The sequence below is a fragment of the Podarcis gaigeae genome (assembly GCF_964106915.1).
Source record: "Podarcis gaigeae genome assembly, chromosome: 7".
NCBI lineage: Eukaryota > Metazoa > Chordata > Lepidosauria > Squamata > Lacertidae > Podarcis > Podarcis gaigeae.
In genome coordinates, this window is record NC_139683.1 from 773,772 (window position 1) to 797,624 (window position 23,853).

The 23,853-nt window shown below is 49.8% G+C and overlaps 2 protein-coding genes across 2 annotated transcripts in view; both read left to right on the top strand.

Moving 5' to 3' along the window:
• NUGGC (nuclear GTPase, germinal center associated) overlaps window positions 1-1,308 on the top strand; it is a 42,178-nt gene extending 40,870 nt beyond the window's left edge. Inside the window, exon 27 of the mRNA XM_083749554.1 lies at window positions 1,080-1,308. The gene's annotated coding sequence lies outside the window, so the exon portion shown is untranslated. The remainder of the gene's footprint in view (window positions 1-1,079) is intronic.
• Window positions 1,309-14,336: 13,028 nt separating this feature from the next.
• HGH1 (HGH1 homolog) lies at window positions 14,337-21,750 on the top strand. Its single transcript, XM_083749331.1, has 7 exons — window positions 14,337-14,397; window positions 16,249-16,799; window positions 18,124-18,224; window positions 18,773-18,871; window positions 19,087-19,178; window positions 20,293-20,415; window positions 21,111-21,750. Exons 2-7 carry the CDS (start codon window positions 16,267-16,269, stop codon window positions 21,279-21,281), a joined length of 1,119 nt encoding a protein of 372 aa, XP_083605457.1. The 5' UTR covers window positions 14,337-14,397; window positions 16,249-16,266; the 3' UTR covers window positions 21,282-21,750.
• Window positions 21,751-23,853: the final 2,103 nt, after the last annotated feature.

A 23,853-nucleotide genomic window follows, 5' to 3' on the forward strand; every position in this document is an offset into this window, starting at 1 on the left:
AGTCCTGAAAGGTGGGTGGATAAATTCTTTCCTGAGCTGATATCTTTCCCGAGCTGATATCTTTCACTAAGTCCGAAACCACGAGAGAGGAACAGCTGGGGTTTCTAGCGTTAATACTGAAGTTTTAAGTGTCCCAGTGTGGTGCTATGCACGCGCCTCAGTAGCGACCTATCTATTCAGTCTATTTCCAACTTCTCAATCGGGGGTAGCGGGGAAGAAAGCACAACGGGGATATAGTGGGTAGGGGAGTAGGTACGTGACCCCTCCAGCATCAGACCACAGTACTTTTTAATACCTTAATCCCCACATTAAGCGTTTGGTTTTTTGAAGTCCTTTAAAATGTCGTCTGGGGCGCTTCTCCTTGCTTCTCCCACTGAAAATGGCGTCAGAGCGTCTTCTCGCTGCTTTGCCTCTTCCCGAAAAGAAAATTTTTAGCGACAGTCCTGTCTATAATTCCAGTTGAATAGGTGCCCTCCTGACTGGGCTTTCTTTCTATCACGCCTCTTTTCTGCTCCCTCTTAGTTTCCTCCCTTTGAAATAAAGGGGGTTTCTTTTTAACTTTTTAACTTTATCTACCCGAGGGAGACGGATACAGTATCCGCTAGCGGTAACTTACTTTCTCTTTAGGCTCTGCTCGTAACACTGCGTCTTTTTTTTCAATGAAGTCAAAAACCAGCGCTGAACTCGAACTTTCTCCCTTGTTACTCGGAGACTTCCTTGTTGTTTACTATGTCCAATTCATTTACGAATCCGAGTTTCATCATTTTGAGAGCGGAGCGCTATCCCTTGCAGGCTCGGGGCTTTGCTAATTCACCGTAAAATGCCGCTGTAATGGCAGCCCGACTGCCTACCGCCCGTTCCGTCGTACTCTTCGCCTTTTTCCAAAGACTACCTGACGACCAAACGAGCGGCTGCCTGGCACCGCCGGGTACCTGGACCTCTGGACACCCTCCAGAGGCTTGACGGGGGGTTTTGGCGCCCTAAAAACCTCCGAATTCTGGCGAAAAAGCTGGGGTTTCCTCCGCAGAAAGAACCCTCGCCTGCAGTCGGTTCCGCGCTCCACCGGAAGTCCCACTGAGGTCTCTTGCGTTGGAAGCCTCCCGGTTCCACAGGGACCTTGCAGGAGTTTCCTGCAAAAGCTGCCAAGCCCATTATTTCCCTCCCCAGGGGGGCTGTGTGTGTGTGTGTGTGTGTTTGTGTGTGTGTGTGTGTGGCTCTTTCTCTGCATTTGACAACCTGGAGCCGAGAGCTACGTTGGCAAAGCAGAGACAGACACGAGAGCGGGCAGGGGGTGGGGCCTCTTGCAAGTTAATGGCTGCCAAGTTGGATCATAACCCCCCCCATGTAAATATTGCCAGATAAATCTTGCAGAGCCCCTCCCTGCTTTATTTAGAGCTTCTGTGGCCTCTTCTGGGGGAAATAAGTCGGACAGGCTGACCATCACTCAACACAAAATAATGATGTTGGCCTGGAGTTGTGTTTGTGGAATCAGTGTTTGGGAATTGGGGGGGGGGGCTGTTTGTGGATAAGCTGGCTGCCCAGAGCCAGCGGGGGCAGCTCTGCGTTGGGAGTGCAGGAGGAGCTCCTGGGGCAGCTGTTGCCCCCCTGATCCCAGCTGCCCCCCCTTGCGGTCAAAGGGTGAAGCGAAAGAGCCCTTTCTCTCCATCCTCACTGCTTGGTTTCTCATGCCTGCCCTGTTTTTCAGGAGCTGCCCTTACAGGCCAAAAGGGGGGGGGGCAGGGAAGGAGCCCTGGTTCTCTTGCACCTTTGCCGGGGGGGGGGTCTGTGTTTTGCTCTCTACAAGCAGCTACAAAACCTTCTGGTCACTGTCCCACCAACACCTTCCCTGTTTGAATCTCATGTCTTTTTGGAGTCTCAGTGAGGGATATCCACAAACTTACCTTGTTGGTTTTTCAACAATCAATCTATCTTTCTTTCTTTCTTTCTTTCTTTCTTTCTTTCTTTCTTTCTTTCTCTCTCTCTCTCTCTCTCTCTCTCTCTCTCTCTCTCTCTCTCCCCCCCCCCCCCCAATATCTGTAGTTGAACCGGACAGCAGCCTGCAGAGAAGGTATTCTGACCAGAGGAAGCCTTACAGACTCTCGAGTTCCCGCTGGCCTTTCTCGCTGCTTTTCCTCTCCGCTTTGCCCTGCAGACCCTTTCAGGGGTTTGTCTGCCCGGCAGCTGAGTAGAGTTTCTTTCTTTCCAAAGCCACGTGCTCTTGGGAAATATTTACCCCACACATGCTCCTTAACTTTTGTGGCTGTCAGCCTCTTTCTGTTTGCAGGGCTCCCATCGCTCCCCATTGCCATTTTTCTGGCATCCTGCACTTCTGTCTCTGCCTTCTTGTGCTTCTAAAAAGTTCTAAGAATTCCCTGACTAGTTAACTGAGGGTCAGTAACTGAGCAGCCCAGTGGGGGGTGGGACCCACAATTGGAGTTGTTTTTTTTTTATTATTATTATTATTATTATTATTATTATATTACTACTACCATTTGTATCCCACCTTTTTCCCTAACAGAGATTCAAGGTGGTTTACAGAGTAAATCTGCATTATTTTGAAAGTTGCATGAAGTTTTGCATTAAACTGACCACATTATTCGGCTCTTTGGGGGTATCGGGTTCCAGATTAAACTTCCTGGGAGAAAGAGCACCCAAAGGCCTCACCCACACTTTGCTCTGCCCTTTCCAGGGGCAGGCCTGGGCTTTCCAAGAATGTGTGCTAGCGGGTTTTGTTTCTGTTTTTGTCCTGGTGCTTTCCCTGGGAAAATCCATATTTCACCATGAATTGGAACCCACAGCAATCCACAGAAAGGCCATTTGCCGTTTGCTCCGATTCAGTGGTAAAATGCCGCTTTTCCTGGGGAAAGCCCTGGAGCAAAATGAAACCGCTCAGACACAGACCTGGGAAGGCCAGACCGGTTCCTAGAAACAGGGCACAAAAGGGAGTCTGATGAGCTCAAAGATTGTGATTCAGGACATTTACAGGACTAATAAAGCATGTTTAGTAACCATGAATGTCTGCTGAGTGGTTCTTGGTCCCACCAGGCCCACCTTGTCTGGGTGTGAATCAGGCCAGAAGCGGTGTGGGTTGGTGATGGGGGCACCGTGGGGGCACCCATGTGGGGCAGCATGTATTCCAGAACAAGGTTTTCTTCTTGACTTAAACTCAGTGCAACAGGTGAAATGGGTTCCCTGATCTGGATACAGTAAGGAGCGTGGAAACCTACAAAGGAATCAGTTGACAGAGTCAAGGGCTGGGGAGTTTATAGAATAGTAGAGTCGGAAGGGACCCCAAGGCTCATCTAGTCCAACCCCCAAGTGTGCTCGTGTTACTTGTACCAGAGGACTCAAGTGTGTCGATCTCCTGCCATCTTTGCACATCTTCCAGCACCTTTTGCCAGTTTGCATTTCTTGGTACAGTGGTACCTCGGGTTAAGAACTTAATTCATTCCGGAGGTCCGTTCTTAACCTGAAACTGTTCTTAACCTGAAGCACCACTTTACCTAATGGGGCCTCCTGCTGCTGCCGCACCGCCAGAGCACGATTTCTGTTTTCATCCTGAAGCAAAGTTCTTAACCCGAGGTAATATTTCTGGGTTAGCGGAGTCTGTAACCTGAAGCGTATGTCACCTGAGGTATGTCACCTGAGGATGTATTGATCTGATGTGCAGAGATCATTCCTATTCTACTTTGTTCAAGAGGGTTCTGGAAGCTTCTCTGCATAAAAGAAACAAGCAGAGGGTTCATGATGTTTGGGTTATTCCTTCTGGGAAGCGGAGTACAGTTGGCTTAAAGTGGTTCTCTTATCTCTTCTGTCAAGGTCATGCTGACTATAATAAGAGGCCAAAAGTGCCTGGGTTTCACTGTCTCTATCTTCCTTCTAGGGTGATGTTCTGTACATAGTATATATAGTGTTAAGCTTTAGTCTTGTAGCAGGAACCCCCCCCACCCCAATCATTCTGTTTGTATAAACTTCACACTCACACACTACATACGCCACATTTCTGTTATAAATTCATAGAAAATCAACCATACATTGGATTTGCACTGTTCCATTTTTATTTTACTCCCTATGACAAGAACTAACAAAGGGGGGTGGCTTAGTCCTGGTCAGCCATAATCCCTTCACTGTCTCAGCACATACACTGGAGCCCTGCCCATGCCAACCCTGATGATCCCAGACAGAAGACAATCAAGATCACAAAGAACCTGCATATGGGAGTGGATTCAAACAAAGGACACTGATCAGATCTTCCCTCAGGGGGCAGGAAACTGCAAAATCCCCTTTGTCTCCTAGAAATTCCTGGAAGGGGAGGGGGGAAGGAGGAACCAGCCAGGTGACAAGACACTCAAGTTACCACCAACTCCTCCCTCAACCCCTCCTTTCTGTAACGTATGCCTCCCACAGCACCTCCTTTCTGTAATGTATGCCTCCCTCAGCACCTCCTTTCTGTAATGTATGCCTCCCTCAACCCCTCCTTTCTGGGGGTGGGCTAGACCTAGAGGAGGGGAATTTCAAAAGTTTTGATAAGACTTTGCACGCTATTCTTCTGGGTCTTTCCTCTCTCCTGCACGTGAGGGGAATACCCTGTTGCAACAGTTCAATAAAGGCCAAGCCTACAGGCTGCTGTTTTGCTCCAAGTTATCCTGGTTGGTGTCTTTGTTTTGTCCAAGGGAGCCCTCGGATTTTTCCTGTAACAGTTTTGGCGACCGTGCTCAGGGACACTTGGTTCTCCTGCAAAGGTGAGAGGGGAGATAGAGGGGATCGGGCGCCACTGGGCAACCTTAGCCCAGGGATCCTTCTTCCTCTCCCTGCCTCCTCTTTGCGGGCGGTAATCAATCGTCACCAAAAGCCTAACCAGGGGGAGCAAAGGCGAGGTCAAGCCGGCTAAAAAGAAAAAGGATCCCGGGATCCGCGGGGGACATCTTCAAACGTGAGTATGGTTTGAAGTAAATAAATTGGGAGGGGGGTGGAGAAGCAGCGTCCTCACGACAGCCAGACTTTCCTTCTTTCATTTCTGACGTTCCCTCTCGGGGTCGGCCAGGAACGTCTTACCTCTATTCTTTTCTCCCCCGATTCTCCCCTTTCGGAAAGTGGCCAGGGAGGTCGCAGAACTTTACTGTCTGACGTTCCCTCTCGGGGTCGTCCAGGAACGTCAAATCCTTTCCCTTCTCTCCCCCCAATTTCTTACGCGGGACATGACCGGGGAAATTGTGGTACTTTTACTGTTTTCCGACGTTCCCTCGCGGGGTCGTCCAGGAACGTCTTAATCTCTCTATCCCTTTTCTCCCCCGTTTTCCGTCTTGGAATTGAGTCCGGGAAAGCGTGGCTCTTTACTGTTTTCTCTGACGTCCCTCTCTCGGAGTCGGCTAGAGGCGTCCTTCAAAGCTAGCTCTCTCTCTCTCTCTCTCCTCTAATTATGCAAACAAAGCCGCCCCTGCTGCCTGGCGACCTTTGTTAGGGATGACCCGGGTACGTCAGAACGCAAGGTTGTTTGTTTCCTTTCCAAACCTTCATTTTCTCGGGCCTTAATCTGGCATTGCACTGCGCAAGCGTCCAGTAGGGGTTCCGAACTTAGTCTCAAAGGCTAGGCAGGAGGCTGTCGTGGAGGGTAGAGGGGGGAATTGGGGCCCCACACTAGGATTAGTCTTGTAAGCAGCGCTGAGGTAAAGGAATTCCGGGTAGAGAGACCCGTGGTTTGAGGTTCCGGGCAGAGAGACCCGTGGTTTTGTTTCAGGTTCAGGTTTGAGATTTCCAGAAATTAATTCGTGGTTTATAGATAAGTAGGAATTGTGTTAGTCAAGGGTACTTTGAGTACTGAAAGGATCCTTTTCTGTCCCCCCTTTCTTTCCCATTGTCCCTCCTCCCTTGTGTGTGTGCGTCCACTCTTTCTGTCTTTAGCGTACTTCGTTAATGAAAAGAAAAGAAAAAAGCCTAATAATAACATATGAGAGAATGGGAGCTCACTAAACACCCTAGCTGGACTCCTCCTGGCAACAAGGCTTCCATGAAGCCTTTTTGCCCCAGAGAGGATTCTAATATGCCCCTCCAGCTTGTCATCTCCAATTGGGCAAAAAAATATATATAAATAAATAAAGGGGCAAAATGGTCTTTCCAAGTACAAAGTACGAGACCATTGTAACTTTTAGTGGGTGGATTAGGCCCACCACCTGGAACCCAGGGCACAGTGGCCACCCCAGGGATCCTTCAACAAAATCAGGGTTTGAACCCTTAGGGAGAGCTGAACACATCAAATTTGTGGTGTTAAACTATAACCTAAAGCTAGAACATGAAACCGTAAATTTAATGGTGCTCAGAAGGCAGTAGATATAATAACAGCCCAGCCTGAGAGCCCACACATTAGAGATCTTAGGGATCTTAGGATATGAGTTGTATTCAAAGATTTGGAAATATTAAAAGGGTTTGTGTTTACATTGGCTCCGGCATCCACAGACTGTTCTTAAATGCACATAGTTTTAAATTGCAAGCTTGCTTCAAAAATTTTAAATCTAAGGAAGCCATGTTGGGCCTCATCAATCTTAAACAGGACAAAAAAAAAATCATTAGAATGAAGTGTGCAAATGTTTGTTCTTTGAGAGAGGCTCCAAGGAGTCTTCCTCCAAGTAGCTTGAGTGAGGAGTATGATTTTAAGTTGATGGTAGATAATGTTATGTTGCAACGTTTGAGTTTATGAGTTTATATCCGTGTTCCAGTATTTTTTTCCAGTATTTTGAAATGTGCTGTGAAGAAACTAATGTTTCTGCTGCAAAAGCCTAGTAGAGCCAACTGCTCTCTCAAGCTAAAATGCAGTATATGTATTTCATTAAGCATCTGCCTATGAAAATGTGTTCTTTCTAAGAAAAAATTGGTATTAAAATTGGTATTAAATGTAGAGACTTCCATAGCCAGCAAAATTGTCTATCTGAGTCCAGTCCTGATATCGGTCTTCCTGGCCTCTTTTCTTAAAAAATGCCCCTTTGTTTCATTCTGTCTCTTTCAGGGGTTTTTCCCCCCTCCTCCTTCTTACTTCTGTGCCAGGTAAATTTACTCCCAAGTAAGCTTCCTGTAAAGGAAACTGCAAGGGGGGGGCATAGATTAGGCTTACTATTCCTCTGCAAGTTCAGGAAAAAATCTCACTTTTCTATTCCTTTTAAATCAAATCTATGGCTGTTTTAACTATGCTTTATAAGAGATCCTCTCCCTCTTAGGAAAAATGTTCACTTCAATCTTCCTTTAAAGATAATTTCTCTAGGAACTTGAAGGAAGCAAACTCAAACTATCTCAAGATCTGCTAAAACGGTTCTGTGTAAAGTTGGCTACTTTTCTTTTTCTCTTCCTTTTGGTAGTGCAAATCTTGCCTTGAAATCTTGCTATGAACACTGTATTTAGGGTTGGACTAGATGACCCAAGGGTCCCTTTTAGCTTTCCCAATTTGTGGCTGTGTGGAGGGCCATGTGTCTGCAAGCATGTGATGAGTTGAAATTCAGCCCAACTTTGCTCTTTGTTTTACTTTAAAAAAGGTGAGAGGTAAAATCCGTGATGTTTTGAAGCAGAACTGGTAATTTCAAGCATTTGAGTGATTACAGTGTTTATCATTTTCTCTACTATTAAAAAAAAAAAATCAAACTTCAAAGTCAATTCAAAGTTTATACACATAAAATACATATAAGTCTTGACCATTTATCCTGTAAATAAAGGGCAGAAAAATTTGTCTACAAATGGTAAGGCTGAAATGACTGAGAATGTTAAAAAAAAAAAAATCCTATAAATTCTGACTCTCTGGCCATTTTTCCCCATATATAAGGGCGTGGCATTGTTCCACGAATGACCAGAGGGAAATCACACAAAATGATAGCCCTTTCCTGTACATAAAGGAAGCAGTCCTTTTTGCTTGGGCTACAATTGCTAACTTTATTGAATACTTTAATTGCTCAGTTTCTCTTTTTTGTTTAAAAAAAAAAAATCTAACCCTATTTTTTTTAAATCTACTCCTTACCCTTCATTTCCTTTATTCAAATGGTAATTTAGCCAAAGGTTTCAACATTTTCAATAGTATAAAAGGTTTGCTGAGATACGAACTCTACACATGCACAGAGGCTAGATCAGCAACAAAGGGGGGAGAGAGATAGAGGAAGAAGGGGGGAACTGTAGGGAGTGAGAGGAGCTTGGGCTGAAGGGGGAAATTTATTCTAATTTCCTTATGTAAAAAAAAACTTGGAGCCACTGAGGGAAATCACCCTTAATGTGTCCTTTGCTCCAGGGGCTTTGCAAGACAAAAGGTGTGCCAAGTTTCAAATCTTAACATGATTAACATGCCAAATTCTTTTCACAGGTAAATTTCAAAGCACTCCCCCCCCCAAGGGATTTAAATCACAGACTTTGTGTGCATTTTAGGAACAGCATTTCCTGACAGGCTTCTCACATGAAATAATTTTTCCCTTTTAACAGGATATGTGAACCCCGATAACAAAGGTTTTTGTCCCTTCTTTTCTCCCACAGCAACTTTCTTTCCTGTTCTGTGAAACATGTCTGAATCCCTGCTGTATTTGTGACTTCCATCTCTTCGTGCCTTTGACGCTTTAAGTTACAAATAATCTCTTTTCATTTATTTAATCAGTTTTTCCATGATGTTTACGAAATTAAGCGAAGCACAACCTAACATTGTTTGTGGAATGGTATTTGTTTACCCTTTGCCTGATCATTTCTTATTAATTCTGTCATTTTGGCTAGTTCAAGGTACTTGCACAACTTTAAATTGCCATTCATTTTCTGGGTATTAAGTCATTTCCCAGTATTTTGCTATTAACATTCTGACTGATGTTGTCACATCAAGAAACACTCTTTTATTTTCATTTGGGACGTTAGAATGCCAAAACAGGCTACTTCAGGTTTCTTAAAATTGTGTGTCTTAGCATTTATTTATTTTTGGTTCCTCATAGGTCATTGTATGTGTGTGTTTTATTATTATTTTAACTGTGTCTTTTAAGTCCACCCTGCCCTTACAGGATATCACTTTTACAAGTGTGTTACTACAGATCCAATGAAAACCTTCGCCACCACAACAGAAGACATCAAAGTTTTCAATGTGGCCACAGCTATCTCTTTCAAAGGATATAGACTGCCGGGGAAGTGGGGCTGACAAAGGGGGGTGGAGTTGAATTACAAGGACATTTTCTGACTTTTGAACCTCAAGATACATGCGTAAAAAATATCCCAATTGTCTCAAGATATGCAACTGATATTTAATTAGTTTGTTTTGTATTATGTGTTATTACGTAGGAATGTTGAAATGTGTCTTGACAGTGTGTTATTTCCACAAAAGGGGGGCTATTTTTTGTGTGTAATTGTTTTTATGTCTAATGTCTTATTCCTTACACCCCAGTGGAGGATTCTCATACATTTTATGCTTTTTAACAGATCAGGCTATTGTTTAGAATTAGATAAATTTATAACCACATTTTGTTGTTTCATCTGGCATTCTGCCAACTTCCCTACCCATTTTAAAATGTGCTAAAACTCATTTTACCAAGGAGAAGCTTCTAAGATACATGAAGGTGGATATGCTTTGGTTTAGCAGGAATAATCCCTTATAGAGTTAAATTGACTTATTTGGACAAGTGCCCTTTTAAGAATGGTTTTCTTTTAACAGATTGGTTTGAAGAGCTGAGAACCATGGGGCAAGATAAATTCAAATTGGACTCAGTTTGAATTGGGCAAGTGTATCCAGGCTGCAAGTAGCTTTTTGGTCCTTGAAGTGCAAGTGAGCAACTTCCCATGACTGCAAGACTATATTAATAATAATAATAAAACCCCATAGGAAGCCAAGGCAAGGACATTTCCCTCAGGACGTGCCCAAACCTGTGGCAGCTGTGGTGAGTGCCAGGCAACATGGTTAATATGAAAGCCCTAAGGGGATTCACCAGGGATTGCTACTACTGTTGCACCAGGCCGGTGTGAGACCACAGAAGAGCTACCTTGACACCCGAGAACACAAAAATGGTGGGGGGCAAAGCAAACTGCATTTTTCAGTCATTAGTGGACCTTCCTGCTAAATGTAAAGCATACGCCACTATTGAGAAAATATTTATTCCAAGGTGCTAAAATACCACAAGTAACTGAGCAACAAAATTTTAATTTTACGTGATATCCTATGTCTAACTATGTGCACTGTTACACTGTTATATTTCTATACAAATATCCTTAAGAAGCATGACATCCAAGTCCCTTTCAAGTTCACATGGACACACGCATCTGGACGGAGAATAGCAGGTTAATATTTACCACTTTAAATTGTGCGGAGAAAAGGATTGCAAAGTAACCACCTTTGCAATCTTATCTCCGAAGGGGGGAACTGTAGCAGGAACCCCCCCCACCCCAATCATTCTGTTTGTATAAACTTCACACTCACACACTACATACGCCACATTTCTGTTATAAATTCATAACGCCACATTTCTGTTATAAATTCATAGAAAATCAACCATACATTGGATTTGCACTGTTCCATTTTTATTTTACTCCCTATGACAAGAACTAACAAAGGGGGGTGGCTTAGTCCTGGTCAGCCATAATCCCTTCACTGTCTCAGCACATACACTGGAGCCCTGCCCATGCCAACCCTGATGATCCCAGACAGAAGACAATCAAGATCACAAAGAACCTGCATATGGGAGTGGATTCAAACAAAGGACACTGATCAGATCTTCCCTCAGGGGGCAGGAAACTGCAAAATCCCCTTTGTCTCCTAGAAATTCCTGGAAGGGGAGGGGGGAAGGAGGAACCAGCCAGGTGACAAGACACTCAAGTTACCACCAACTCCTCCCTCAACCCCTCCTTTCTGTAATGTATGCCTCCCACAGCACCTCCTTTCTGTAATGTATGCCTCCCTCAGCACCTCCTTTCTGTAATGTATGCCTCCCTCAACCCCTCCTTTCTGGGGGTGGGCTAGACCTAGAGGAGGGGAATTTCAAAAGTTTTGATAAGACTTTGCACGCTATTCTTCTGGGTCTTTCCTCTCTCCTGCACGTGAGGGGAATACCCTGTTGCAACAGTTCAATAAAGGCCAAGCCTACAGGCTGCTGTTTTGCTCCAAGTTATCCTGGTTGGTGTCTTTGTTTTGTCCAAGGGAGCCCTCGGATTTTTCCTGTAACAGTCTTATGATAAGTTATTGCAAGCTTAAGTGAAGTCTGCTGCAACTGGATTTCTTATGGACTGTGCCAATCCTGAATGTATTGGATTTCTGACTATTATGCTTATTTGCCTTCAGTAGCAGCAAAGCTCTGCTGCATGAAATTTTAATTGCCTCTGGTCTATTTTTGGGGGGAATCCTGCAACCTGTTTAAGTTTTTACTCTGCTAACTATGCGTCGGAGTTCTGCTCTGGATCAATACTGAGTAGAATTTATGACACCTTTATTCCCCCAGACAGTTCCCTTTCACCCGAAGGAATGAGCTACCAGACTGAAGGTCACATTGGGCAAATGGGAAATATAAAAGTCCACCAGTTCCTCCTCCCTCTCCCCAAGCAGTCTTGAAGGATAATGCAGAATATAGTCCTACGAGGGCCATCTTGGTACTGAGTATGAAAGCACACTGAACATGCTCAGAGACCGGTCCTCTCCAACCTTGGCATTGATGTCCGAGGATGGCATTGGTCATGGCCTCCCCAGACCCATTTTGGGGGGTGCCCCGCTGAGCAATGGGCTGCTGATGCTGAGCTCTAGAGGCTGCACCATCAGGATGTCTCTGGGAAACAGCAGCCACCTCAGTGCTGCATCCTCTCCTCTGCCTGGGGATGGAAGAGCCTCAGTCCCAACGCATAAAGGGAGGAATCTGCTGGATGGGTCCAATGGAGGGGAAATAGCTTGTCAGGTTTAAGTGTTAGCTGTTTAAGACTTTGCAATGTTAATATGTGACCTGCCCCTGCCCCAAACACCAACACCCAGGAGAAGGTGAAGGCCTGATCTTGGTGGCCCCCATCCTGGGGGGGGGGGGTTAGTGGCTGGCTTGTTCTGAGCCTATGGAGAGGCAAGGGCCAGGGCAGCTCAGAAAGACCCCCAGGAAGAAGAGCTTTCTGACACTGAGTGGAATGGGCCCCCTTGGAAGACGCTGGGCTCTCCTTCCTTGGTGAGCAGAGGCTGGATGTCCCGTCGCGTGTGATCTGGTTGAGATCCCTGCATTGGGCAACATACGATATAAAACATATTGGGTAGAAGTTCCATTCCCCTCTCAGTATTCATTACTTAGTAGGGACAGTATGAAAGGGAGCAAAGGATGGAAAATCTGAAAGAAAATACTGTTAAAGACTGATTTTGCTTAAACGTGCTATTTCAGATTTGGGGACACCCCCCCCCCTCCCGGGGATGTTGATATGCAGGAGGAGGGGTGTCCTTTGGTGTTTAAAGTATTTTCAGAAAGTGGGGAGGGGGGTGTAAGGCTCTCTGGTATTTGGTATGAGAATAACAAGTCTGGGAGAAAAGATAAGAACATGCTGCCTTTGGGCTTAAGGACTGCATAGCGAGACTGGGAGGGGAGCGTCTTAAGCCTGGGGAAATGGACTGAGGTCTGCTTTGTGAAAAGGGAATTGCACAACAAAGTAAAACAGACTTCCCTGGATGTTTATGGAGTCTGTAAAATCTCAGTATTTTAAGTAACATGCAGTGAATGCAAAAAGGCAGGATGATTAAGTTGTATGGGAGGAAATAGGATTTGAAATTATGACTAGTGGGTCGATTAAAAAAAGATTAATTATATTTGATTAATTGAGGAAGTTGTTGGGTAAATGTCTAAACAGGAATTAAGCTTGTGCAATCAATGGAAATAGTTTCTAATTGTTTTTCATCCATTCCTAAGAAAAAGTATTTTACTGTGAGCAGCAAAGGAGGGAGGGAAAAGAAGCATCTTGGAGGCAGATGGAAAGTCTTTTTTTAAAATTGGTGTTAAATTTGGGTTAATTTGCTGATAATTTGTTTCAGATTTGGAAAATTAATAATAATTAATTGCCAGGACAAAAAGATCCCTGCCTGCAGGAGCTTGGACCCTCGAAGTCCCTTCCAGCTCTACAGGGCTGGGGGTCCGGGGATGTGGGCACAGAGATCTCTGCTGGTGCCCCAAGAAGGGAAGCGGACCCTCGGGGCCATCCCAGGACAGGCTCCCTCAGGCAGGAGAACAGGGGAGCAGTGGGGAAGGAGCCGGAAATATACTGTACTCGGAATCCCGTAATAATTTCATGCTCTTTACTGCATCTCATGAACAGTGAATTGAATTCCCCACCCCCACCCCAAAAAAAACCCCTCAGGCTTTATATACATTATTTGCACAATGGGGCCCGTTTGATTGGCTGATTCTGCTTCCTGAGGCCTGATTGGGCTGCTCCTTGTTGCATTCTAGGATCCTACCTGCCTATTGTTCTAGGATCCTGTTGTTTCGTCATTTAGTTGTGTCTGCCTCTTCATGACCCCCTGGACCAGAGCATGCCAGACACTCCTGTCTTCCACTGCCTCCCGCAGTTTGGTCAAACTCATGCTGGTAGCTTCGAGAACAAGGTCCCACCATCTCGTCCTCTGTCGTCCCCTTCTCCTTGTGCCCTCCATCTTTCCCAACATCAGGGTCTTTTCCAGGGAGTCTTCTCTTCTCATGAGGGGGCCAAAGTCTTGGAGCCTCAGCTTCACAATCTGTCCTTCCAGGGAGCACTCAGGGCTGATTTCCTTAAGAATGGATAGGTTTGATCTTCTTGCAGTCCATGGGACTCTCAGGAGTCTCCTCCAGCACCAGAATTGAAAAGCATCCATTCTTCGGCGATCAGCCTTCTTTACGGTCCAGCTCTCACTTCCATACATCACTACTGGGAAAATCATGGCTTTAACTAGACGGACCTTTGTCGGCAAGGTGATGTCTCTGCTTTATAAGATGCTGCCTAGGTTTGTCATTGCTTTTCTCCCAAGAAATTGGGCTGCTACTGCAGGCCAATCAGTTGTTGCATTCTAGGATTCTCCCGACCTAACAGGTCAATCTGGTTGTTGCATTCTGGGATCCTACCTGCCTATTCTCGGATCCTGGCTCAGTGCACAACAACCCCTCGGCTCCCCGATGCTGCGCACAAAGTGCCGACTGCCCCGCAGAGAGGAGGCCGAAGGAGCCCCCCCCCCCCGAGGACGAGGAGCCCCGGAGGGCCAAGATGCGCCCCGCAGCTCCCACCTCCTGCCAAACCCGCCGGGGGAGCTGGCGGAGGGTCTGGCAGCTGCAGACTACAAGTCCCGGCGGGCCTTGCGCTCGGGCGCCGCTTCTCATTGGCCCGGAGCATCCGGGTCCTACGCTTCGCTCTCCGCCCTGGCGCAGCGATTGGCCGAGCTCCCGCCACCCGGAAGAGGCTCGGCGCGTGGCGGCTGCGCAGAGGCAGGTGAGGAGCCGGTGAGGTCTCCGGGCTTGGCGGGAGGAAAGGGGCCCCCACTCCCCCCCCCCGAAACGGAACCCGTTGCTGGCAGGCGCCTCTGCATCGATGCCCAGGGCAGCCCTTTCCCACGTGGAGGCTGCATGCGGGGCGCCTTCCGAACTCTGCCCCAGCACCCCCTCGAAAAGGTCAGGGGTGCTTCCTGGGTCCTTTGCATCAGGAGCTGGTGCTGGACCAGCCCCACAGCACAGCCCGGGGGGGGGGCTGGGTCCTGATCAGGGCAGGGATTGGGGTTTGAGCCCGTGTCCCTCGCTCCGCCTTCCCAAGGATTCCTGTCGGCTTTTCGAAAACTTCCCACTCGCTTGTCTGGCTCAGATCTCCTTGCAGTTGATTCAGCCTCTTCTAAATCCACATCTTCAAATGAACGCAGCACAGACCCAGGGGAGACTGAGCTCTGCAGTCCCTTCAAGCACCTGGTCCCAAGCCACCTTTTAGGGAGTCCACCTGTTTCAGACCCTGGAGGGGCAGAGAGAAAAGCATCTCTCTTGAAAGGCAGCCGGTGTTGCCAGGAGCAAGGCTGGCCAGGAAAGAGCCCCCCCTCCCCGTCGAGCCGCTGAAGGGATGCCCTCATTTGCACCCATGCAATCCATGTCTCCCCAGGCCATGCAGTTGCTGCTGAGCAAGAGACAGAGAGAATCTTTCTTCCGCCCTCAACCTGCTCCCAGAGCTGCCCTCTGCCTGGATCCCATCAGCTGCCACAGGCCGGGGTTGGGCCCAATGACCCTCAGGGTCCATTCCAGCTCTACCTGAGCCCCCCTCACCTGCCTGGAGATTCTTCCCCATTGAGCCACAGGAGAGCAGCCCTGTCAGATCTGACCCTTCAAGTCCCAGCCAGCCCAGAGTCGTCTTCCCCCCCCCTCCCTCAGGCGGGGAAGGGGCCCTTCGGGAGAGAAGATGGGCGTCTCACTCTCTCCTAACGCCAGAGCTGCTGGGCAGCCCATGAAGCTGAGTCTTGGGAGGTCCAGGCAGACGAAAGAAAGGCCTTCTGGACGCAGCCCAGGGTTGGACTGTGGAACTCCCTCCCCCAGGCAGAGGCAGAGGCGGCCACCCATCTGGAGGGCTTTAAAAGACAAATCCATGGAGTCGGAGTCGGCTGTGGATGGCTGGTCACCACAATGGCTGGCTCTGCCCTTCACAGCTGGAAGGCAGTGGATGCTTCTTATGTCCTTTGGGGTGATTTGCCTGTTGGAGACCCCCAGGCAGGATCCGAGTGCAAGAGCAGCCCTCTCCCCTCCTGCGCAGGCTTCAACATGCAGGCAAGTCTCTGCAAGCAGGGGGAGCTCTCCCGCTGCTTGCGGAGAGGTCTGCGAAGCCTGGGCGCGCTTCTTATCTTATACAATAAAATTAACTTCTTATCTTATACAATATTTTATACTTCCATCAACTCCTCTGATGTTTTTTCGTTCTTTATCACTTATTCTGCATTTCTAAATTTCTCTATTACTCTTAATTATCATTAACTAACAACTCTCCTCTTATCTTTCTTGCAATATTTCAAATAGTCCTCCTTACAGAACTTCTTGCAATCCTACTGGAGTAATCTGTTCATCACAATTACTTTTCAAATAGTTAATATATTTACTCCAGTCTTCTAAGAATCTCTGGTCCCGCAGGTTTTGAACCTTTCCTGTTAATTTATCTAATTCTGCATAGTCCAGGATCCCGCCTGTTTCGCAAGGATTTATTTTTAAGAGGAAGGGTAGGAAGAGGAACATGAAGCACCCTCCCTGCGTAGTTGGGGTCTCCGAACACAGGCCGGCTCATGGGGTGCTCTCTCTCTCTCTCTCTCTCTCTCTGCAGACCCCCCTTTTTTCCAGCATGGCAGAGCAGCCGACCCATGAGCTGCTGGATTTCCTTCGCCCAGATACCCGTGTGGACCTGAAGAACCGGGCCACGCACTATGTGATGGGGCTGACGGGTGACCCGGAGGGCAGGCGGCTGCTGGCCTCGGAGCCGGAACTTGTGTCCGCCCTGCTGGCCCTGACCAGCGACCGCTCCCCCTGCATGGCCACGGACGCTTACCTCGCCCTCATCAACTTGGCCACGGAGCCCGCTGCCCACGGGGCCCTGAAGGAAGGGCTTCCTGTCCTGCTGAAGCGCTTGCTGGATCCCGCCTTCCCCATGGCCAACGAGGTCTGCACGCTGCTCTCCAACCTGTCTCGGGAGGAGGCCTCATGCAGAGCGCTCTTGGCCGCCCTCCAGCAGGAGAGCCTGGGGGGGCTGCCGGCCCTGGTGGACGCCTTCTGCACCGAAGACTTCAACCCCGAGGCCTCTCTGCACTACCTGGGGCCCTTGCTGTCGAACCTCAGTCAGCTGCCGGAAGCCCGAGACTTCCTCTTGGACAGATCCAGGCAGGTGCGGGGGGGGGGGGGAGGGCGCTGGGGTCGAGGGGGGTTATGGGGTACCTCTGCATGTGGAGGAATTGCACAGGGGGGAGGGGTTGCTGTGAAGACTGCCAAGAAGAAAGGGGGAGTAGCAAATATATAATAGTCCCAACAGAGGCATGCATAGAGCTCCTGTTCTGAAAAGCAAGTGCAAGCTGCTTTTCTCCCGTTCCCAAGAGTAGGACTCGAATCCGGGGCTTCAAGTTGCAAGAAAGGAGATTCCAACTACACATCAGGAAGAACTGACAGTGGAATAATAATAATAATAATAATAATTTTATTTATACCCCGCCCTCCCCAGCCGAGACCGGGCTCAGGGCGGCTAACACCAGGTATAAAAACAATTGACTGAAATACAACTTAAAAACAAGATTAAAATACAACATTAAAATGCAGCCTCGTTTCAGCAGAAACTCAAAAACTTTTTTGGGGATGAAAACGTCAAGTCTTCACCAAGGCCAACTATCCAGACTGGTCCTACGTGGGCCAGAAAAAAACCAGGGAAGTCCCCAAATAGGAGTTCCATCACAGAAGGAGAAAGGAAAAAGGAAAGAGGGGAAGGGGATCAAGTTGATTCCAAGCCAAAGGCCAGGCGGAACAACTCTGTCTTACAGGCCCTGCAGAAAGAAATCATATCCCACAGGCCCCTGGTCTCATGAGACAGAGCGTTCCACCAGGCAGGGGCCAGTGTTGAGAAGTCCCTGGCTCTGGTTGAGGCTAATCGGACTTCCTTAAGGACCTCTAGGGTGCTGCTATTTATGGACCTTAAGGTCCTCCATGGGGCAGACCGGGAGAGGCGTTCCGTAGGTATGAGGGTCCTAGGGAACAGATTCCCATGAGAGGTGGCAGACTTTAAGCAGAGGTTGGGTGGTCATCTGCCATGTAGGAGTTAATTAAGATTCCTGCATTGCTGGGGGTTGGACTGGATGACCCCCAGGGTCCCTTCCAACTCTACAATTCTCTGATTCTATGTTTCCTCTCTGAATTTGGTGAGCTGCCCCCCCCATTCACCAATTTGTTCTAAGGCAGCTGGGAAGGGGAGCTTCTTTCCCCCAGGTGATACAGTTAGTAAAAAGGAGCACAGAAAGGATGGAGCTCTGACAGGAGGGATCTACCTGGGCAGGGAGAGGTCATTCTTTTTTGGAAGGGAGGCCTTTCATTCAGCACTTGAGATGTCTCCTACTTGAGTGACAGGTGCCTCTGAGGGGCCTGCAGTGCATCATGGGAGGGAGGGAAGCCCCTGCTTTTCCTTAGGGCTCCTCCTTGACCCCAGATCCCCTCTTCCTGCCAGGTGTGTGGTGCAGAGGTTGCTGCCTTTCGCACAGTACTCACGCTCATCCGTCCGCCGAGGAGGGGTGGTGGGCACGCTCCGCAACTGCTGCTTTGAATATGGTAAGTGGGGGGTTTGGGGGGGTTCTCTCTCTCTCTCTCTCTCTCTCTCTCTCTCTCTCTCTCTCCTGGCCCAGATAAACCTGCTGCTTTTCTTTGGCTGTGGGTTGGTGGGGGCTGCTAAATTTGTCCCTGCATCTGGAGTCCGCAGGTCCTGCAGTTTCTGTGCTCCTTTTGCTGCCAGTGCCCCCAGTCTCTTGCAGGGGGGGGGGCTTGGACCCCACCCCAGCAGGGTGTTTTCGTTGTTGTTGTTAGAGCGTTTATTAATTTTCTAATAAAAAACATCCGATTATAACATATCAAATCATAATCCAATAAAAAAAAAAAAAAAATTAAAAGAAACAAATTGTCTTCCGAATTGTAATTTTGATTTCACGGCTTCCCACAGCCTGGACCTCGAAGCGTCTCCAAATCTCGGTCCTGCCTCTCATCTCTCATCAATATTTTCATATTTCCTTATCTTGATTTTTATCTCTCCAACTGTCTCTGCGATCCTCAATCATGTCAGAAACCCACCCCAGCAGGGTCTTTGCCTGGCTTGTTTTCCCCAGGGCACCACGAGTGGCTGCTGAGCGAAGAGGTGGACCTTCTCCCCTTCCTCCTCCTCCCATTGGCTGGACCTGAGGAGTTTCCGGAGGACGAGATGGAAAGTGGGTCCCTTTGGGAAGGCAGAGGGAGTAGGGAGATCATGCTGGACCTTGGGGGGCAGAGTCTGCCCCAGGAAGCTCCAGCGGGGCGGGCAGGGATGTCTTAGCCCCCTCAGTCCTGCGGGGGCCTTGGGGCAGTGGGCCTCCTGGTGAGGTGGGACTGTGGGGCGCTGGGGGCGCTCGCTTGCCCCTCTCAGCCTGCGCTGTCTTGGCCCCAGGGCTGCCCTTGGACCTCCAGTACTTGCCAGCGGAGAAGAAGAGGGAGCCAGACCCCGACATCCGCAAGATGCTCCTGGAGGCCATTATGCTGGTGAGTCCTGGCCTGAAATGGCCTTCAAACCCCCCTGGGCAAGGAAGGGCCTTTTCCAAGTCTCTGCCGTTGTCGTCATCCCCCCACCTCAGTCTTTGCTTTTTTAAAAAAACAGACCCCTGGAACCTTAAGTCTTGAAAAGAAAGATTTCAGCTCTATTCAAACTTACCGTATTTTTCGCTCTATAGGATGCACCTGACCATAAGACACATAAGCTTGGCTGAAGGGGCTCTGTGCAGCTCTCCTGGCTTCAGCAAAAGGAACCCGAATCCTGCGGAGCGGAGTGCGAGTTCCCGCTGCACTCCGGAGGCTTCAGGCAGCTATCGCTCTCCAGGCTTCAGCGAAAGCAACACGCTCCCTCTGTGCTTCGGAGGCTTCGCGTTGCTTTCGCTGAAGCCAAGGAGCCTGCATTCGCTCCACAGGACGCACACACATTTCCCCTTCATTTTTGGAGGGGGGAAAGTGCGTCCTGTAGAGTGAAAAATATGGCAAATCCATGTGGATTGCAGAGTCAGAGAATGTGGATTTTGCCCCCCTTGCCTCCAACTCTGGAGAACTGGAGGAGAGCATCTGCTGGATGAGGCCACGGGGCCCCCTGGTCCAGCCTCCTGTTCTCCCAGGGGCCCCAACGGGGAACGGGGATGCAGGGCCCGAGCGCAAGGGCACCTTCCTCCTCTGCGGTTTCCAGGGACTGGGACCTAGACCCGCCTCTGCCCCTGATCATGGAGGCAAGGCAGGGCTCTTGTTAGCCCCCTCCTACAGAGAAAACCCTTGCAGCTGATTCAGAAGCCACAGAGCAGCCGGAGTGTTTGAGGCACTGCTGGGACCTGTGGTTTGCCCCAGAGAAGAGAAGGTCCTCAGTTTGGGTCTTGGGGGTGACAATTTGTAGGCCCCACAAGTGCACCCAGCTGACCGTCTTCCATCTCACCCTCCTGGCCTGTTGAGCCTCTTCGCTCCTTCAGGCTGCCCCCCCCCTTTCACGTCTAGGTCTGCTGCTGCTTCTTAAACAGATCCATATTCCTCTGGGGGTGCTCGATTCCCACCCTGTGCCTCCAGGCAGACCCTCTGCACGCCACCCCAGCCACAGGCGAGCCTTTGCCATTTCTCTCCACAGCTCACAGCCACCAAGCCGGGGCGCCGACTGGTGCGAGAGAAAGGCACCTACCTCATCCTGCGGGAGCTGCACAAGTGGGAAAAGGACCCAGGTGTCCTGGCTGCCTGCGAAAAGCTGATTCAGGTGGGCAGGAAGGAGTGGGGGGTTCAAGGACTGGCCGCCTGGCTCCCTCTGGTCACTCAGGCCCAGGGATGGCTGGGAGATGCTTGGGGTGGGGAATCTCTGAATGACCGCGGGCTGCTCTGGATTGGGTCCTGTTGGGGGGGGCTCCTTTGGGACAGGAGGGAGAGCGAGCAGCATGACCCATCTGAGAGGGGTACAGGTGATGAAGAGTCCAACGTATTCTGCTTTAAAGGAAAAAGCAAGTTGATCCCGATGTGTTTAGCTTGGAGGAAAGATTAAAGGGAGAACGTGATGCTCTTTTTAATCAGGAAGCAGGGAACTAAAACGGCGAATAATCTCCAAGCATCCAGGCAGAGCCCGTGAGGCGGGTGGGGAGACAAAACCTTTGCTTGGTGGTGATTGAGGTTTGTGAGATCCAGTTGGGTTTCTGGATAACTGGACTGGATAACTCAGGCCACAGAAGGAAGCGATGCAGAAGCTGAGCACTCAGAATATTTTCCCCCTTTCCTCTTGTTCATTGGAATCCCTGCCCCCTGTTCTGCTTCTGTAAGCCCTGGAGTGTGCAGTGGGGGGGGGTCCGCCCCCCCCAGTCCCTTCCGGTTTTACCTGATGCTCTTACGCAGCTGTTTGGGGTCGGATGTTGCTTGGGGCTCAGGCCTGATGGTCCCTTTCCCTCCTCCCTCTGCCCTGAGCAGGTCCTCATTGGGGACGAGCCGGAGGCCGGAATGGAGAATCTGCTGGAGGTGGAGATCCCTGCGGAGGTTGAGGAGCAGCTGCAGCGCCTGGATCTGGAGGAGGAAGATCAGCTGCACCAGCAGCATCAGTGCCAGAGCCAGGCGTCCGGCTCTGAAGGGCTGCAGAGATGAGGTGCAGATAAGTGGGACAACGAAGACCCCGAGTCCTTCTCTCCCTCCGCCCCGGCCAGCCTTGAGGCCAAAGCCCCTGGGACTGCAAAGGAGAGTTGGCCAAGGACCTGGGCCAAGGAACAGCCAGCAGTGGGGCGACAGGACGGAGCCCCATCAGGAATGGAAAGGGCAGGAGGTGGAGCGTGGGCCCTCCCTGCCAGCAGTTTGTCCAGGCATAGCTGGGTGCCCTCCCTGGGCCGGGAGGGGGCTGGCCTGCCCAGGGCGGGGGGTGTTTTTATTTTGATAATATTGTGGGTTTTATGTTGATCTTTTCTGTGAAATGCCCTGGGACCTCCGGGTATAGGGAGTTCTATAATTTCAGAAAACAAATAATAATAATAATTCTGCCACCACCTACAGAAAGAGGGCGATGAGTTGTCAGCCCCAAGGACACTACTGCCCTCCAATAAAATGTTTGCCAGCACAGAAAGACCCAGTTTGTATATGGCATTTGATTCTCTGAGGTTCCTGCCCTTCTTCTGGAGTCCGAGCAAGGAGACAGCTCTGTGAGTCTGGCCAGTTCTGCCTGGCTATAGGTGTCTCCCCCCCCCCAGCCGCTTGCCCCCCAGCCTCCTTCCAAGCAGTGTGTCTGCTTCAATGGCGGATGTGCTCCCCACATGTGTTGTGATCCACACCAGCGATGTCTGGACTGCCTTTCAGCACGAGGACCCCTTCCAGGATGTTCTCCTCCAGACTTCCCCAACCTGCTGCCTTCTGCATGTTTTGTACTACAACCCTGGGGATGATGGGAGTTGTAGTCCAAAACATCTGGAAGGCAGCAGGTTGGGGAAGGTTGCTCTAAGCCTGGGCTGCCTTCTTGGTCCGTCAGTGATGAGCTGCCTGTTTCCTGCCCAGTGAGCGGGGAAGACTCCTGTTCAAGGCTTCCCATTTGAATGGCCACTGAAAAAACAGGATGCGAGACTGGGTGGGCTTTGGGCCTGATCCAGCGGAAGGGCTCCTCTTAGGTGCAACCCGCCTTCCCTGCTCCTCCTCTGCTCCCCTTCACTCCTCCCCCCCCCCCCATTCCAGAGGTCCTCAGCCCTTTCCAACATGAGAGACTCTGCTCTGAGCTGAAATTGCAGAGAGCTTGGAATACTAGGAAGAGATGGATTCAGGCGGCTGCAGGGACTTAAGGCTGGGCAAAGGGTGTGATCCCACCAAGGGAGAGCAATCTTATCGGCTGCTCTTAGTTGCCTGAGGCTCTTGGTAACTCACAAAGTAGCATTTGCAGCCTTCAGATAGTAGCCATCCACAGCCGACTCCGACTCCATGGATTTGTCTTTTAAAGCCCTCCAGATGGGTGGCCGCCTCTGCCTCTGCCTGGGGGAGGGAGTTCCACAGTCCAACCCTGGGCTGCGTCCAGAAGGCCTTTCTTTCGTCTGCCTGGACCTCCCAAGACTCAGCTTCATGGGCTGCCCAGCAGCTCTGGCGTTAGGAGAGAGTGAGACGCCCATTTTCTCTCCCGAAGGGCCCCTTCCCCGCCTGAGGGAGGGGGGGGGAGGCGACTCTGGGCTGGCTGGGACTTGAAGGGTCTGATCTGACAGGGCTGCTCTCCAGTTGCTCAATGGGGAAGAATCTCCAGGCAGGTGAGGGGGGCTCAGGTAGAGCTGGAAGGGACCCTGAGGTCATCAGGTCCAACCTGGGCAAAGGGCAGCTCTGGGAGCAGGTTGAGGGCGGAAGAAAGATTCTCTGTGTCTCTTGCTAAGAGCAACTGCATGGCCAGGGGAGACATGGATTGCATGGGTGCAAATGAGGGCATCCCTTCAGCGGCTCCCCAGGGAGGTGTGGTGGTCTTATGGGATTCAACAGGAGGGAGAAATTAACTCTTTCCTGGCCAGCCTTGGTCCCGGCAACACTGGCCTCTAAAGCCGCTGGCTGCCTTTCTTTTCTCTCTGCCCCTTCCAGGGTCTGAAATACCGTATTTTTCACTCTATAAGACACACTTTTTCCCTCCTAAAAAGTAAGGGGAAATGTGTGTGTGTCTTATGGAGCAAATGCAGGCGGGAGGCTCTGCTCAGCACTCCCTTTAAAGAGCCGCATGGAGTGTGTGTTGGGGCTTTTCCCTTGCCCAGGGAGAGGCTGCGCGGCTAAGCCAGAAGCCAGGACAGCCAATGGGATCACAGCACAGTGATCCCGCTTGCTGTCCTGGCTTCTGGGATTTAGGATTTTTCTTCTTGTTTTCCTCTTCCAAAAACTAGGTGCGTCTTATAGAGCGAAAAATACAGTAGGTGGATTCCCTAAAAGGTGGCTTGGGACCAGGTGCTTGAACGGACTGCAGAGCTCAGTCTCCGCTGGGTCTGTGCTGCGTTTATTTGAAGATGTGGATTTAGAAGAGGCTGAATCAACTGCAAGAAAATCTGAGCCAGACAAGCGAGTGGGAAGTTTTTGAAAAGCCGACAGGGATCCCTGGGAAGGAGGAGCGAGGGGCTGGGGACGAGGGACAGGAGATCTCCTTTCTGGAAAAAACAAAACCTGCCCTGAGCAGGGACCAGCCCCCCCCCCCCCCGCTGTGTTGTGGGGCTGGTTCAGCAGC

Bases quoted from the DNA above. Each gene is read 5' to 3' on its own strand.
- HGH1 (XM_083749331.1), top strand. From the start codon at position 16,267: ATGGCAGAGCAGCCGACCCATGAGCTGCTGGATTTCCTTCGCCCAGAT. The intron at 16,800-18,123 runs GCAGGTGCGGGG...TCTTCCTGCCAG, and splicing joins TTCCTCTTGGACAGATCCAG to GTGTGTGGTGCAGAGGTTGC. The intron at 18,225-18,772 runs GTAAGTGGGGGG...TGTTTTCCCCAG, and splicing joins CAACTGCTGCTTTGAATATG to GGCACCACGAGTGGCTGCTG.